Source organism: Crocodylus siamensis, chromosome 6, assembly GCF_052110815.1.
Source record: "Crocodylus siamensis isolate JL-2025a chromosome 6, ASM5211081v1, whole genome shotgun sequence".
In the NCBI taxonomy this organism is placed as follows: domain Eukaryota; kingdom Metazoa; phylum Chordata; order Crocodylia; family Crocodylidae; genus Crocodylus; species Crocodylus siamensis.
This window is the reverse complement of record NC_143400.1, coordinates 68,003,517-68,021,384: the sequence shown is the minus strand read 5'-3', so window position 1 is coordinate 68,021,384 and position 17,868 is coordinate 68,003,517. Positions and strand designations below refer to the sequence as shown.

Below are 17,868 nucleotides of genomic sequence, written 5' to 3'. Positions count from 1 at the left end.
TATTTCCCACTGAAGTTGGGCACTGGTCAGAGTGAACAAAATGGCAGGTTTTGACACTGATTTTCTTTTGCATAAAACAAACCTGACAGTCCCATGGATAGCACATTTAACACCTTTATTTCAAAACAGTCCCTGAATAAACATACTGAAGTGGTCAGATCCAGTCTTTCCTCTTTCCCTCTGCAAGGTGGAAGATGGACAGCTGTCCTACGTGCTCAATGCCATGAAGGGCACGGAGGAAGGGGTTTCAGTCTCTGGTGCTATGGTGGTTTTTTGTTGCTAACAAGTGTTTCATGTTCAGCCCCTGTGAGGGCCACATATCTTTGCACTTTTACCAATTTCTTTTTAATATTTGTGTAATAAAGGTTTAACAAGTCAAAAGAAAAGTGTTTCTCTTTCCTCCCTCCCTCCTCCCCCTTCTTCAAACCAGTTTGGAAAAAAAACTGTGTGGAAAAAAATTCACTATTCATGCTGCAGACGGCTAGAAAGATGGGAGCTAATGTCTTTATCAGTCAAAAGTCCACAATACTTAAGTCACATCTTGACATAGATGCTGAAGCTCTGGGATTGCAGTGATTTTTTTTTTGTTATGATACATTTACACTTTTCTTTTTAATATCTATTTTTCAGAATTTTATTCCAGTTTTATTTTTCTCTTCCCATAAACTAGGTGCTCCCGGACAAGCTAACTGTGTCTTCCAGGGTTACCCAGTAGGAACTCCATACGCACCTGGGGTGCCCCCAGTCCAAAATCAGCCTGTTGGGCCTGGTGGGGCACCCTGGATGCCAGCACCACCACCTCCTCTCAACTGTCCTCCTGGATTAGAATATTTAAGTCAGGTACTTATATTCTTCACTTTACTCTGATCAGAAAAAGCAAAGCCACTGGGTAACTGGACATATTTAATCTAGTAGGAACTGGCAGCTCACAGGAGTTGGTGTGTTTTTTCTTTTGGAGGGAAAGAGAGGAGAGTGTTCACATCTTTTGCACCTGGGTCAGTTGTCAGAATTATACCAGACCCATTGTAACTGAAAGAATTCACCATTTTGTGGCTTTTCAATAGCTCATTTTATAATGTTACAGACCCAGTTTTAAGACATGAGTCATATGTGACATTAATTTGCTTCTTGCTAAGCAGGAGCAAATTTAGAGACACCCCCCTCCCCCCCCGCCCCCCATATGGAATGACTATAGAGACTGCGCCGCTATGTATCTTTATATTGTAAACAGCAACTCTTGGAAGGACGGTGTGCTGGGGCAAAAGCTCATACTGTAATGTGGCAGTGGTAACACAATCAGACTCTATGACTTTTGCTATGCCATTTTTTAATAATTAATATTTCATCCCCCCAGATATTTTCAAGTAGACATAAGAGACTGGCAATTAATACTTTCGCCATATTAGTACTCAGGGGCTGGACTCAATGATTTTCCAAGGTCCCTTCCAGCCCTAATGTTTATGAAATCTATGTACTTGCTTTCCTGCAACAGTTCAGCAGAATTTTTTTTTCAGAGAGATTTATTAAATCCTGAAGCAATATAGTCCCAGCTCCAATCCAAAATACTGTTTTGCCAGTAGGGGGAAGAAAAGTGTTGCAGCTCCAGCTGTCTGTAGAAGTCCCCCAGTCCATAATAACTCTCAGAATCAAAGTTTGAATGTTTGAAATTTTGAAGTCTTTTTCTAGGAATAGCTTTTAAGTTGGTTTGCCTGGGTGGGTTGGGTATGTGTAAGTTCAGTTCCATATGGCAACTGCCAGATAATCTGACAGTGCAAATACTGATTGATCCACAGATTTTTATTCTGAAATATAATTTTTTCTGAGGCAAAAAAGAAATATTTTTTTTCCTAATTTTTATCTTCCACTTCTCATTCTAATCTGTTTTTTTTTTCTTTTTTTAACCCCTAACAGATTGACCAGATATTAATTCATCAGCAGCTTGAGCTTCTGGAAAGTATGTATCAGTTTTTCATTTAGCACAGTCTTAAACTGCTGTGGTCTATCATCTAGTAACCATACATGATTGTTAAACTTCAGTCTGAATTAATGAAAGAAATTCTTTGTTGGCATTTCTTTTAAAGAGAGAGCCTTTATTAATTTGTGTGTTTTATTATATATCTTCATTAATTCTGCATTATAGTATGTTCAGGGGACAAGAGGGGCGGAGGAGGAACAGTGTAGAATTGTACTTTTGAAGTAGCATTTTTGAATCTCTCAAATTTAGAACTACAATTAATTAAGTGCAGTGAATAATTAGTATAATGATGCTATCTGTATAATATATATCTGTGATCTAATTTATTCACATAGTTATAGCTATTTCTTTAGAGATGTCCCTTTCCATTTCAGACTTGTCTCATAATTGGGCCTGTCTGACATCTGGATGTCTTGCAGTTAATTTTAAATGAACTTTTTTTTTCCTCTAACTTCTTGGCACTCTTGTTCTTATTTTTGATAACATCTAGGTTCTCTTATCACTCATGACTTTTTTTAATGGATGTTGTTTTGGACTGCTTCTATATTACCCTATGCAACTAGACTGTATCCCTAAGTTTTCTTTCCATATCACTTCTAAGAATGCATCCACTTTTGTTTAGCACTGCCTCCCACCTGCCTCCTTCACTGCTTCCCCCCCCACCCCCCCAAGTGCCTCCTATTCTTGTCCAGATGAACACTGCCTCTTATATCACTTACTGTGATTACTCTTTGGCCTCCCTACACAAACACATTTTTCCTTTTGCCTCTTTGTGGTCTGCAGCTCTAGTGGTATTTTCTCCCTCTTTGGATCCCTGTGCTTTCTCTCCATTTCAGTTTAAGGCTTGTTGTTCTTCCTTCAGGGCCATTCATAATGCTGGTCCTCCCTAGTTAATCTGTTTTTGTTTTCTGGCTCCTTGCTGCCACTTCCTTGGTGCCAGACATATCTGCTCGCTTCTCAGCTTCTTTCTCCTTGCCTTTCTCAAGACAGAAAAGGTCTTATATAACATGACTCAGGTGTGCCATAATTTAACAGAAAGTAGTCAGTTCAGACTGAGCAGTGGAGTGAATAGTTAGCAGGTTATTCATAATAGAAATAAACATCACAAATGCATACAAAATTATGCAATATTGTCCCCCTTTTCACTTCTAAGGCAGTATTCTTTTTGGATTGTAAATTCTTCAGTAAAAAGGCTTGAATCTTCACATAAGTTTCTCTAGAGATTAGCACAGTGGTTTCCAGATGCTGACTGGGGTTATGCTACTCTTGGTGTTTACATGAATAGAATCACTCAAAACAAACTAACTAAAATGTTTTACTTTTTAGTTGTTACTGGTTTTGAAACGAACAACAAATATGAAATAAAAAATGCCTTGGGGCAGAGGGTATACTTTGCAGCAGAAGAGAATGATTGCTGTACTCGCAATTGTTGTGGACCATCACGACCTTTCACCATTAAGATTATTGATAATATAGGGCACGAAGTGATCACATTGCAAAGACCTCTCAGGTGCTCTTCTTGCTGTTGTCCTTGCTGTTTGCAGGAGGTGAGTTGCTCCTTTCTAAGTCTTCCTTTAGTGTTAAATTCTTTTGGGCTTGATTTTTTTTTTTTTTTTTTTTTGGTGTCAAGAAGGGAGGTACAATAGGACTGATTTCGTCTGAAACTTTTGGGGAAATATCAAGTGTGTGTGTCTGTCAGTGTTTCTTCCAGTGTCTGTCATGACTTCCGTGATCCCTTTTTAATAGAACTCTTAACCTGGTCAGATAATGCTAATTAAGGGCTTAATGCTATGTGTGTTCTTGGAAAGCAAACTGAAGTATTCTTCATTGATTTAATATTGCCCATGAAAAGTTCATGGACAACAGCTTTCAGGATTGAATCCTAATGAAGCAACAGTTTTTAATCCAAAATTCAAAATATCTTCACATTCCTGGGCCCTCACTAAGAGTTTCCACTGAAAGATGTACAGTAATATGCTGTTTTCTGTTTTGAATTCCAGTCTGCCGAAGCTTTGTTTCTCCCAAAATTTCTTTTCTTTTCTTTTTCATGTTTTGTCTTAGCAGACAAACTTAAATCAGATTAATAAAATGATCTGCAGTTAATTTAATGTGAACTTGGGGTATACAATAATACAATGTTAAGGTGAAAACTGTAGTTCTTATGTATTTGGAAAACATCACTAACAGAAATAGTCTGACTAGTCCAGGATCTTTTGGTTCTCTTTGAGTCTTTGTGCTTTCAGGTGAATCTGCATGATTTTTTTTTTTTTAATGAAGTTTCCTCACAATATTTGTCTGTACCAAAGATAATTTTATAAGAACATAAAACATTCTGGCATATTTATTAGGCCTGTGTGAAACTTTGATAGATGATTTGATTCAGAGAAGATTCGGGGGCTGAATCTCTGAATTGAATTGGGAGACCCATTAAAAGGTCCGAATCGATACAGAGATTTGGGCAGTCCCCGCTCTCAGCTGCAGGGAGCTGGACCTGGGCTCTGTCCCAGAAGTAGTGGAGGGAGGGACTGAGGGAGGGGACCATGGGGGGAGCCCTGCCTGGCCCAGGTGTCCCAGCACTTAAAAAAAAAAAAAAAAAAGGCAAAAAAAAAAGCCCCGCATTCCCTGGCTGCAGCAGTGGTGATTGGGGCCTCTGGGGTCTTATGGCAGAGCCCTCTGCCTACTGTGCAGTGGGAGGCGGTAAAGATCATCCCCCAACCCCGCGTAGCATCCATGCAGCAACTGTTGCATTGCGCAGGTTCTGCGTGGCTCAGCAGGGCACGGTGGGCCTGTGTGTGCTATCCGGGAGCTGGGGCTGCTTGGGCTGAATGCTGCCAGGCTCTGGGTGACTGCTGGAGCTGTCCCAGCTTGGGGACAGCACATGGTACCCTGCTAATCTGCGCTGCACACACTGATGCAACAGCTGCCATGCGGATACCAGGCGGTGGGGGTGGCAATCCCTACTGCCCCCGTGCTGCATGTGGGGGTGCTCTGCCACGAGGCCCCCAGAGGCCCTGATCACCACTGCTGCAGCTGGTGAGTGCAGGGCTGCTGCTTCTTTTTTTTTTCTTTAAGTACTGGGATGCAGGGGCCAGGTGGGGCAGCCACGCTGGGGGCTGGGAGAGCTGCTGCCACCTGTTCAATTCAGAGGAGATTCAGCCCGATTCAACGGCTGAATCTCCAAATCTAACTGAATCATTGTCCCTTCGAATTAGCCAAATCCAAAGCAGAAACAAATACTTGTTGCTTTGCACAGGCATAATACTTATACAAATGCTTGTCCTTTTTATTTTTCTTCCCTCTCCTCCCCCACCTTCTGTTTTGAAGCTTGAGGTTCAGGCTCCTCCAGGTACCCCAGTTGGCTACATTACCCAAGACTGGGACCCTTGTGTGCCTAAATTTACCATTCAAAATGAGAAAAGGATGGAAGTATTGAAAATCACTGGTCCATGCATTGTATGCAGCTGTTGTGAAGATATTAATTTTGAGGTAGGTAGTAAAGTATTCATCTTTCTTCTATTTACATTTATAGTTGTCATAACAATTCAGTGTCTGTAACTAGTTTCATTTTGAAAATGGTCAGATAATCTCTAGATTACATTGTACTGCAGTTTATAATAATTTAATGTTTTTGATCCAATTGATTACACAAAAAGATCTTAAACACTAATCTTGGTATCGTAAATATCCAGGCTTTCAGGTTCATCAAAATAAAGTGACTTTTTATAGATGGAATTATTTAGATGATAATTTAGCACTTCCGTCCTCTTGAAGTAAAGTTTTGTGCGCTAGTTAGAATGCATATTGAATGTTTTGAAATTGTTACATGGGTCATCTGTCTTTTAATTCAATTGAAATAACTTAATAGTAAATTATATGTACGTACATACATATGTAACTTGTTTTTACAGTAGGATATGATAAGACAGTTTTTCCTCTATGTCTATAGTACTAAGTTTGTTTTAAGTTATAGCTTTCTTGAACTAGTTTCACAGATTTCATAGACATTAGGGCTGGAAGGGACCTCAGACGGTCATCGAGTCCTGCCCCCACTCAGAGGGCAGGAAGTCAGCTAGGGTCAGGATCCCAGCAAGATAAGCATCCAATTTGCGCTTGAAGGTGTTCAATGCAGATGCTTGAACCACCTCCGATGGCAGGCTGTTCCAGACCTTGGGGGCTCAGAGAGTAAAGAAATTCTTCCTTATGTCCAGCCTGAAATGGTCTCACAGTAGTTTATGACCATTCGACCTCGTCATCCCTTGGGGCACTCTGGTGAACAAACGTTCCCCCAGATCCTGGTGGTCACCCCTGATAAACTTATAGGTGGCCATCAGATCACCCCTGAGCCTGCACTTTTCCAGGCTACAGAGCCCCATGGCTCTCAGCCTGTTGTCGTAAGATCTGTTTTCCTGACCTCTGATTGTGCGCGTGGCTCTTCTCTGGACTCTCTCAAGCTTCTCCACATCGTTTTTGAATTGTGGAGCTCAAAACTGGACGCAGTACTCCAGCTGCAGCCTCACCAAGGCTGAGTACAAGGGGAGAACGACGTCCTGGGATTTGCTCGAGAAGCATCTATGGATGCAAGCCAGCATTTTGGTCGCTTTAGTAGCCGCAGCATCGCATTGGAAGCTCATGTTCATCTTGTGGTCAATGATGACCCCCAAGTCTCTTTCTTCTGTAGTGCTAGCCAGCGTAGCACTGCCGAGTCTATAAAGATGCTGCAGGTTTTTCTTCCCAAGGTGGAGAACCTTGCATTTTTCAGTGTTAAACACCATCAGGTTCTCGTCCGCCCATTTGCTGAGCCTGTCCAGGTCAGCCTGGATCACCCACCTGTCTTCTGGCATGGATGCTTTGCCCCAAAGTTTGGTGTCATTGGCGAACTTGGGCAGTCTGCCCCCAACTCCAATGTCCACATCATTAATGAAGATGTTGAACAATATGGATCCAAGGACAGAGCCTTGGGGGACCCCACTGGTCACAGGACACCATGACGAGTGACTTCCATCAATTACTACTCTCTGGGTCCAACCATGAGGCCAATTTCCCAGCCTGGGCGTCAGTTGCCCCATCTGGTTCAGCAGGGGTCCAGTGTTGCCCTTGCTTTTTCTCTGGCTCCCCACATATCTGAAAAAAGGACTTTTTATTGTCTTTGATGTTCAAAGCTAGTTGGAGTTCAGTCTTGGCTTTCCTGGTTTGCTCCCTGCAGGACTGGACCAGTGGAGAATAATCCTTGTTGGAGGTGAATCCCGTCCTCCATCCTTTGTAGGCTTTTCTTTGTAGCCTTAGGAGGTCTGCTAGGTCCCTGGAGGGCTGCTGTGCCCTCTTGCTGCCTTTCCTCTGAGATAGAATAGACTTAGCTTGTACATTGAGGATCTCTCCCTTGAGAAGCAACCACTCTTCTTGAACTCCCCTGTCGCTGGGGCCATAGTCCCTTAGGGCCTCACTGACAAGCCTCTTGAGCTTGTCATAGTCGGCTTTTCTGAAGTCAAGGACTTCCGTGTTGCTGACTGACTTGCCAGCTTTACAGCGGATGGTGAAGGTGATCAGCTCATGGTCGCTGTCACTGAACTTCCCATCAATCACTAGGTCGCCGATTAGGTCATCCCCTGTAGCCAGTACCAGGTCGAGCAGCACTTTGCTTCTTGTTGGCCCATAGACTTCTTGAGTCAGGTAGAGGTCATCCACGCATGAGAGGAAGCTTTGCAACCGCTCGGAATTTGTTGAGTGATCCTCCCACGAGTTGTCCGGGTAATTGAAGTCACCCATGACAATCATGTTCCTGGAGCATGCGGCCTCAGCCAGTTCCCAGGCAAACTCCTGGTCAAGCTCAGGACTTTGAGTGGGAGGTCTGTAGTAGACTCCCACCGTTGTGTCCCCTGTGCCATGTTCAGGATTTTAACCCAGAGGGTCTCCAGTCATCCACACTGGTCGCCAGTATCAGCTTGCAGGGACATGTAGCTTTCTTAACATAGAGAGCTACACCCCTGCCCCTTTTTAACTACACAATCCCTCCTGTACAGGATATAGCCATCTATACCCATGGTCCAGTCATGGGTGAAGTCCCACCAGGTCTCCGTTATCCCTATGACATCATAATTATTTTCATTGAGCAGGAGGACGAGCTCTTCCTGCTTATTCCCCAAGCTCCTGGCATTTGTGTACAGGCAGACAAGTGTCCCCTTGGGGGCTCTTGTCTTGGCCACAGATTGTACCAGGGCTGTGGCAAGCGTGGGCTCTCTTAAGTGCCTTGGCCCGCTGGCTTTGCAAGGGTTGCTCAGTGGGCCAGCAGTGGCGGTAGTCCCCCCGTCCCCCAATGAACTTAGTTTAAAGCCCAGTGGAGCAGGTCAACCAGTCTGGCTGAGAAGAGCCTTCTCCCCAGGGGAGAGAGGTGGAGGCCATCTCTTCCCAGCAGCTCGCTGCCTCTCTCGCCAAAGAGCGGGCTGTGGTCATGGAAGCCAAAGCCTTCCTGGTGACACCAGCGCTGCAGTCTTTGGTTGACTATGTGGATCCTCCTCTTCTTCCTCAGACTATAGCCCGAGACTGGGAGGATTGATGAGAACACCACCTGTGCCCCCAGACTCTTTAGCCCCGCTCCCATATCCCTGTAGTGTCTCATGACCCGGCTGGGAGCGCTCCGAGCCGTGTCATTGGTGTCCACATGAATAAGGAGCATAGGATAGTGGTCTGTGGGCTGGAGGAGCTTTGGGATCTTCTCCGCAATGTCCTGGATGCGGGCCCCCGGGAAGCAGTAGACTTCCCGGACTAAGGGGTGGGGGCGGCAGATTGCCCCCTCAGTCCCCCTCAGGGTGGAGTCTCCCACCACACACACCTTACGTTTTGTCTTGGGGAGAGCGGGGACGGTAGCTGCAGTTGAGCCTGTGTTGCCTCTGGGAGCTGGCAACTCATCAGGCTTTGCTGGAGCAGCAAGAGGTGCGTACCTGTTGCTAAGCTGTGATGGGGCAGGGGACTTGGTGTGGTGGGCCTTAGGGCCCTTGACCACCTTGGTCCATGCCCCTGACTGGACAGACTGGACAGAGTGGGAGGTTCTGGAGTCCTCTCTTGTCCTGGAGGGAGACAGTGGTCTACCCTCTGGCTCCTGGGGGAGAAGGGCCTGGCAGTAGGAGTCAATCTCCTGCTCACAGTCCCTGATGGCACATTAGTCTCTGGACTGTGGCCTGGAGCTCCTCCAGCTGGTGCACCAGAGACCCCAAAAGGGAGCAAACCCCACACGGGGAGGTGGCCATGCTCCCAGCCCTCAGAGCCTGAAAATGGGACAGGCAGCCCCCGTAGCCAAGAGCCAGGGGCTCTGTCTGCGTGGAGCCCGGAGCCAGGGGCTCCGTCTGAGTGGCAGTCTCTGAGGTGCCCGAGGAGGGGGCTGCAGAGCCCAAGGGGACCCAAGTGGTGCGGTGCGTGCCCATCCGTGTTATGTCTCTGGTAGGCTGGCTACGGCTGGAACTGTCTTCCCTGGGGGGGTTGCAGGCAGGGTCTCGGGCCCTCCCGTGCACCCTCCTGCCCAGACTCTGCGCTAACTCACATGCCACCAGACAAGCACGCCTGTTTGCGCACCCTGTTTGTGCGGCTCCAGTTGTGTGGCTCCCTGGGGGACTGGGCAAAGTGGGGGACTGGGCAAAGTAGGGGCCTGGGTAGGGGCTTGACCCGGCTAGGCTCCACGCAGCCGCTTCCTCCCACTCAGAGAGGGGTTAACCCCTTCCTCCCACCATGAGCCCCACTTGCCTCTGGCTGTGCTGGGAGTCAGTAGGGGGCTCCGTAGCTGCTGGGGGGTATCTGGGGTGTCTGGGAGGCTTCGGGGGAGCAGGGGCTAGTTTTAATCATCTAGCTGAGTTAGGATGATCCTGTTTGATCATTTAAGTGAATGTGATTTTCAATTCCTGTAATTTATATTAATGTAATGAACTCTAGTTTCATAATCCAGCCTTTTTAGAATGCAGCTATGTAGTAGCAATAAATGTTTACAAGATCAGCCTAAACAAACACATTTTAGAAACTGTCATGTTTTGAGGAATGGCTATTGTGTGGCATTGAACAGTGACAATTTTTTTTTAACATAATTGACATGTAGTTATACACCCTACCTTTCTGAAGTAGTGTAAACTTTAATTTCCTGTGGACTGTTGCTTGATACTGGGAGAAGATCCCTTCAGTCATACCTTCAAGGAGCCAACTTTTCTGGCTGGTAGGAGGCTCACCAGTTGATTGATTCTGGCTTGTGGCTGCCCACACAGCATTCTGCATGGGGCTGAACCCTGCCTGGGGCAGCCTGCATTATGCTGCCACCAGCAGCCCCAGCCAGTGCACACAGCTTCCTGACATGGCTGCTACCACTGCTGCTGCTGCAGCTGCTCAGGTACTGTTCAGTTTGCCCCTCTCCAGCAGCTCTTCTTCCTCCTCCTGCCCCTGCTGCTCCACTCCAGGCAGCTTTTAGCATAGGGAAGCAACAGCAGTTGTGGTGGCACATACTGGGCAGCACATGCCTAGCCCAGCAAGAGGGAAGCTGCAGCAAGCTGGCTTCTGCCCCATTATGCAAGGCTGTTGCTCTAGCTTCCGGCCACCTTCCACCCACTCTGCCTGCTCAGCATAATGAGTAGTAGGCCTCTGAGGGTGGCTGAGTGAGCTGAAGGCAGCCCTGATGAGAAACTGTGCTAGCTGGCCAGGGCTCTGGCTGGGGCGGTGTGTGGGCAGGAGCATGACATAGACTGCCCCAAACAGGAGTGGGTGGGGCTTGGCCCAATGCGGAATGCCACAGGTACAGCCACAAGCCAGATGGGGAGGGGGTGACCAGTATCTGCACCACATCAGCCAGGTGAGCTCTTCTGCATGCATGCAGCCCCCAGCCCCTGCCCCATCCCTGTACTCCCCCCCCCCCCCACCAGCTCCTGGAACCAAGTGTGCAGGCCGCCCCCCCCCCCCACACACATGCATAGACAACCACCAGACATACCCAGTCCCCCTACAGTGTTCAAAAGTAAGACTATTTTGAGCTGTTTGCAATGGCTTCTATATGAACTACTCCAAAAAACATAAATAAGGACAAAAATTACTTCTTGAAATAAAATTAAAATATGTTGTAATTAGAGGTGCACCAATACATCGGTCCCATATTGGATTAGCAATGATATAAGGAAAATTGATAGTATTGGCAATCAGCTTTTTTTGGCTAATGTGGCTGATTTAAATCCTGTCTGCATGCGTGCAGCCACAGCGCAGCAGGCAGGGGGCCAAAATCAAAGCCTGGCAGCGTGGACAGCATCAGGGTCCTGCTGGTAAATCTGGTGTGGGGGGAAGGGGTGTGGGGGGTGGGCAGACTGGGGCCCCAGTGGTGAGGGAGGGGCTGGGGCTGGGGCAGGCATTGCACAGCCAGGGTGGGGCAGGGCAGGGGGTGGAGCCATGAGTAGCTCGTCTGGAGGGTGCAGGGATGGGGTAGTGCCTCCTGCCGCTGCGTGCACCCTGGGAGGGTGTGTGCCCCTGGATTTGTGTGTGGGACCAGGGCAGGCTGCTGCTGTGGGTTGGGGAGGTGCTGGGCTCTTGTCGACGGAGGGGTTGGACCAGGGCTGCGTGCACTGCAGGTGGCGGCAGTGATGAGAGGGGGACTACAGCAATTTTGCCATAGCTCCCCTCCCAGCACCACCACTACCCGCCTTGAGTGCAGCCCGTCCCAGACCCCCGCTGGGAACAGCCCAGCACCCCCCTGGCCCCAGCCCGCAGCGGCAGACCACCCTCATCCCGCATTCAGATCTAGGGGCACATGCCTCCCGTGCCCTCCTGGGGTGCGTGTAGCAGCGGGAGCCATGTCTCTGTCCTATGTGCCACCCTGGCTGTGCAGTGCCTGCCCCTGTCCCAGCCCTTCTCCCTCCTTCACCATGGGGGCCTCCCCCCTCCCCCACACCCTTTTTCCCACAACAGATTTACCAGCTGGACACTGGTCTCCAAGCTGCCTGGCTGCATATTGGCAATTGGATCAGTACTGGTCAATATGACTCGTTAAAAATTAGCTATTGGTATCTCTTATTGGTGCAGCCCTAGTTATAATAGATATTTGATATTTAGTGTGTATGTGTATGTATGTGTGTGTATATGTATGTATGTGTATGTACATGTGTGTATAGTTTGTTAAAATATCTTCTGAAAAGTTTTGTGTGCAGCCATTGCCAGCTCACCAAAATTCATTAAGTGGCCTGCCAGCTAAAATAATTGCCGACGCCTGACATAGACAAGTTTATCAAGTGCTGTAATGTGTACAAATAAACAAATGCCATTGAAATTTTTATGAAGCTTTAGAAGGACATGTGAAATTCTTATGTTGATTGGTGCACTTTGACACCTTGTTTTATTTCAGGTGAAGTCAAATGAAAATGTAGTTGGAAGAATTTCTAAGCAGTGGACTGGATTTGTAAGAGAGGCATTTACAGATGCTGATAATTTTGGAATCCAGTTCCCAATGGACCTTGATGTTAAAATGAAAGCTGTGATGATTGGTGCTTGCTTCCTTATTGTAAGTCTGTAATTCACTAATTTTTTAATATCCAATATAAACTCACTTTTCATCCATATTTAAATTGTACTAGTGTAAGAGTCAATCCTTGACTCACCGAAGTCAGTGGAATAAAGGATGAAGCTTATAGGGAGCATGGCAAATTAATTTTTCAGGTGATGGGTTTATATTTGAAATCTGAAATACTAAATCAGATATGAATGGCTGCTTTTAAATATGTGAATAGCCTTATTAGTTCCTGTGATGCTTCATTTTGTTACTGTGCTATATCAATTAAGGGTTGGTGGATACATTTGGCTGTTATGCTAATTAACTGATCTGTTGCACTGAAGGCTAATATAAGGATGCTTCTAGCCCAGTCCATATCACAGGAGTCTCATGGAGTTTGTTAACATATACTTTCTGAAAGCACCATAATAGTTTTGTGCTACTGATTAGGAATAATGAAAGAAAAGGAGTGGAGGCAACAGTTCAAAGAGAGAAATGCCAATGATTCACCTTCTATAATAGGTGATCCCTTTTATTCTCTGATTCTATATTCTATAATAGGTAATCCCTTTATTATCAATAAGGAATTGAAAAAATAGAACCTTTTCATGGGTATGTTGTGTATATGATTTTTATCATGCAGATACAAATATTAAGATAGCACTAACTAAAGTCACAATTTAGCTACTTGTAAAAACGTTTAAGTCCCATCAGTAGCACATGCATTGAACAGACACAGAAGTGATCCTGTGCTCAGAGTTTAAGCATATGTTTCACATTTCAGAGAGACCCACATTATACCAGAAATTGTAAAGCACAATAAACAAGGCACACAGACATAACAGCTACAGTGGTTCTATAGCAATTCAAGTGGAGCAGAACTTCCAGCTTTAACCCTGCTTCATCCAGGGATGGATGTATGTAGCTCACTGCATAGTTACAGGCTCACAAAGACCTCAGAGCAGAACAGCTGCTGCAGAGGCAGCTTCCTCTTCCAGTTTAAAGAGCTATATCTATCTATCTATCGATGGATAGATTTTTTTTTTCCTATACCCATAGTCAGATTTTTCTGTGATTTAATAGGGAGCTTTCCTATCAGGATATGGAATAGATCTAATTAAGATCCAAATGTTTTAAATGGCCAGGGCAGTCTTAATAAGGCAAAAAGTTCTTGTGACCATTTGTAGCATTCATTTCCAAAGTAAAGATAATTTCATTCATTAAGGCCTTAGTCACATGATACACTTAAGACCTGATTAGCCAGCTAATCATATCCTAAGTTGTAACCTGGCCACATGTTAAAGAAATTCATGGCACCGTAAAACGAGGAATAAGCACAAAGTTGTTCCACAAAAAATGTTTAGTAACTTTGCAGTTGGTTTCTTTGATGGCATTAATTGAATGTGTGGCCAGGTACAGCCCCTTGGCTGGGAGTCTGAATCAGTGGATGGGACTCCCAGGTGAAGGGGTGCACCAGGCTCTCCTGTGAAAAGGAGTCCCCTCAGCTAACCTGGGCTCCCAGTGGGGTGCACTCCTCCTGCACCAGTAGTAAGTTGTGATGGGATCTCACGCTCAATCCCACAATCGCGCTTCCTGCCATGCACGTATGGCAGGGCAGAAAATACAATTGATAGGATCCAATGCATGATCCAAACATGCCTTTACATGCATGTCTGGCAGGTATCTACATGTTAAAGACCTGCCCCAGCAATTGTTTTCAGAGGGAGGAGATGTATCTCTTATCATGAGACTGGCTAGGTAGCCAAGTGACCTTTGCTACGTAAAGTCAACAAATGCAATATGTTGATCACTTAATTTTTAGTCAGTGGAGGAATTATTTAAGCTACAATTCCCATGTAAGGGAGTGATAGAATGGATACCTACTTTGTTTTAGAAGCCTGTACCCAATGGACAGTCCTACTTCTGGAGGGACACTGCTGTAATGGATCTGCAGACCACAGTATGACAAATAAGAAAGGGTGTGGTGTGGTGTGGTTTGTTTTTTTTTTTTCAAACGATAGACAGCTCCCTTTGAAAAAAAGAAAAAAATCCAGAGTAGAGAGAAAAATCTGACATCAAAAGATTCAGGTGTATTTCAAAAGGAAAAATTATCCAAAGCATGTCAATAGGAAAACTACTTTACTCCACCCTCCATCCTACTCTCTTGACTCTCCAATTTGGGGAAAATCCACCTTTCTTTCTTAAGATTGTTTCCTCAGTCAAGGTAATAATATGCAGACTCAAAAGGAAAATAAAATAAGGGATAGAGTGTCTCATGCTACTAATGATTGACAAGATGACTGGTCTACTTTGGCTCAAAATCAAGCAGGCAGGAGTATATTGTAACCATTCTGTGGACAGAAGGGAATATATATATATTTTTTTAGGTAAATTTTGATAAATGATACTTCATGTCATGCAGATTCCTCCAGGTCCCCCCTCCACCGTCACTTCACTTTAAAAATAGTAAACTGAAAAGCAGAAATTGTGGCTGCTTTGTTTTGAAAGCTATGTGGTCAGAAGCCATTTCTCAGACCTAATACTAACAAACAGATCTTCTAAGAAAATTTTAAACCTTCAAGATTGCATCAATTGATCCAAAAGGCAGAAACACTATTTTGAACTATCTGCAAAATAACAAAGATTGCTGTGAACTGTATAAATGGTATTTCAGAAATCACTAATTTACAATTGTTTTGTTGTTCCTCTTCCCTCATTTAGGATTTCATGTTTTTTGAACAAACTGGGAACAAGAACCAACGAGCAGGAGTGTGGTCATAAAATCCTGTGTTGGATTTGAAACATTTCAAGAAAGAGAGAAACTCTATGCTACTTTATAGTCCTTCCAGAATATGCCACAAGGCTCCTGTGCCTGAATGTTCAAAATATCTTGCTTGCTTGTTATTTTTGTGATCTAAAGATTCTATTATATATTTTTATTTGCAGTATCAAAATAAGTCCGATTGTCTAAACAAGTCTAATTGTCTATGCAAATCTTGTTTATATTTTATAATGTGAAGTGTATGTCACACACTATGATTATGACATAAGCTTTTTTCAAGATTTTTGAGTACTTTGTAGGCATTCCTCTTTACTACTAAAACATGTAGTTAGTTAATTTCTGTTCTAGACATGTGGTTCTGAAAAAACCTTCAAGAATTCTTATATAAATAGAACATTTCAGTTTGTGTGTGTGTACATACACACACACACACATACACACTGAACACAAATATCTTTATCATAAAAGAAGACTGCACCAGAATTAACAGAAGTATAGCAAGGGTCTAATTATTCTTCTATATGTATCTGCCCTACACAGTCCAAATTTGCCCAACGGTTGAAGTGTCTCACTGTGATTTAACCATATACTAGAAAACTAGAAAAAATGTACTAGAAGTCTTCATCTAATTCATTTCTACAAAAACAACAATTACTCCTAGGACTAGGGCAAATACTTATAAGTTGAAAGAATAAGAACACTAACTTATCTCTCTCTGCTGTGATCACATCATTGTTTCTCTACTACTTTTCATGGCTATTGGTGAAGAGAATAGCTGTCTCGGGTATATAAGGGTTGATAAGTGTGTGTGTGTGTGTGTGTGTGTGTGTTTATACCCCAATTCTATATATTTCTAAAAATGGCATTTAGGTATGGAAATGGGTAGATGCAATAAACGTGGGACCATTCTGACCCTGTTTTATATTGTCAATTTTTAACATCTAGTTTCTGTATTCTTATAAACATGATTGTAAGCTGTGGTTTTTTTATTTGTTTTCTTTCTTGTGCTTTTTGGGAAAGACAGAGATGAACGAATTAATAATTTGCTTGTTCCTAACTTTTATCCCAAAGGCGCAGACATCTGGATTATAGGGGTTGTCCTAAATTAGGGAAAACATTTTTACTGAGTGAATGAATGTCCACTTAAGATTTAAAGTTATAGCAGGATTTATAAATGCTGGAAATAATCCTCACTGATAACAGGCTGTAGTTAATTGCACCTAAGGTGATCTAATGCCTTTTCCACTTCGAGTGAAGCTGCTGCATTTGCATCACTTCTAAACTTTGCCTTTCTCATATTAAAATATAAATAACATCTTCCGCTATTGCTGTTGATGTTGCCAAAACAAACCAGGACTGTTGTATGAAGCTAAGTTCTAGTGCTAAGATACTAAGAGTAGAATCTCCAGATATTGAGGAAAATATGACTTTAAGTTCCCATGAAATTGGGGCTGAAACCCCTGGCATCACTTAAAGGAGCTGCTCTGAATCATTCCAGATGGTGTATAGTCTGGGGGCTATTCTGCTGATTGGACATTGCATCTCAAACCTACTTTCCTACAAGTAGACCAGAAGTAGGAATCCTGCCAACTTTTTTCTTTCTCCCGCCCACTACCCCCAACCTGGGAATTCTCCCTAAATGAGATTCCAGCTGCCATCTACAGAAAGCTCTTCACCAGAAGTACAACAGAAACAATAAAAAAAAATAAGGTTTTTGGTCCATACTTTTCTCTGAATATAATATTCAGAACTAATTTAGTAATAAAGTGGGAAATGCAAGCTTTGGGTCCAGTTGGATTTCTCCTAATTTTACGAAAATGTAGTATTCTCCTTTCCTGAAGAAATTAAACTAATGCACATCTACTCTGAACCAGTTAGGGGCACAGGTTGTTTTTTTTGTTTTGTAGGTAGGTAGGTGATTTACAGACTGTCAGAATGTAAATCCACCATATTACATCCAGTTCACAAGAACTTTTGTTTATATATTGCACTTATCCAGTTTGTTTTGTTTATATTCAAGTGCTTATTAAATTCTGCATTTATTTTTTCTGATTGACTTTTATCTATAATATCTCCAAGAAAAGTACTAAAGGTTTTTGTTTTTCATCCTTGCCTCTTGTGTTAAAAATTAAAAAGATGTTTCCATTCTTTTTTTTGTGCAGAGCAATGTAAGTTCTTTATTTTGAATATAATGTTGAGAGAACACAGTTATTAAATAGAAATATATCATCGTTTAATTTTTTTTCCAATGTCAGCTTTATTATCTTTATTGAACTCTTCTCAGCAGTCTTTCCAGTAGAACTGATTTGTTTTGCTGTATATTTTCAGGGTTTTTTTCATTTTCATCTTAAGCTAGCCACAGGACTGTCTAACTGGTAGTCCTCCAAGAGTTAAGGTGTGAGTACCATTATGTTGCCTTTTCATTGGGGTGATCTTCCCTGGGGTTGGGTAAACTGTCTGCAGTCCGAGGTTTTGCTGTTAGGACTGATGTGGTTCTCCTGTGTCAAATGAGGTAATCCTAAATTCTGTTTTCCACTGTTACTGCATAGCAGTAGTGCCCAGGGCCTGTAGTCATGGCACATTTGTGCTAGAAGTTGTAAAAACAAATGAAAGGTT

The 17,868-nt window shown here is 43.8% G+C and overlaps 1 protein-coding gene across 2 annotated transcripts in view; it reads left to right on the top strand.

Moving 5' to 3' along the window:
• PLSCR1 (phospholipid scramblase 1) overlaps window positions 1-17,400 on the top strand; it is a 36,767-nt gene extending 19,367 nt beyond the window's left edge. For both annotated transcript variants that reach the window (XM_090052976.1, XM_090052977.1), the window contains exons 4-9: window positions 671-840; window positions 1,912-1,954; window positions 3,302-3,522; window positions 5,300-5,461; window positions 12,327-12,482; window positions 15,192-17,400. In XM_090052976.1, coding sequence (XP_089909102.1) covers window positions 671-840; window positions 1,912-1,954; window positions 3,302-3,522; window positions 5,300-5,461; window positions 12,327-12,482; window positions 15,192-15,251 — 812 coding nt within the window. In that variant the 3' untranslated portion in view covers window positions 15,252-17,400. The remainder of the gene's footprint in view (window positions 1-670; window positions 841-1,911; window positions 1,955-3,301; window positions 3,523-5,299; window positions 5,462-12,326; window positions 12,483-15,191) is intronic.
• Window positions 17,401-17,868: the final 468 nt, after the last annotated feature.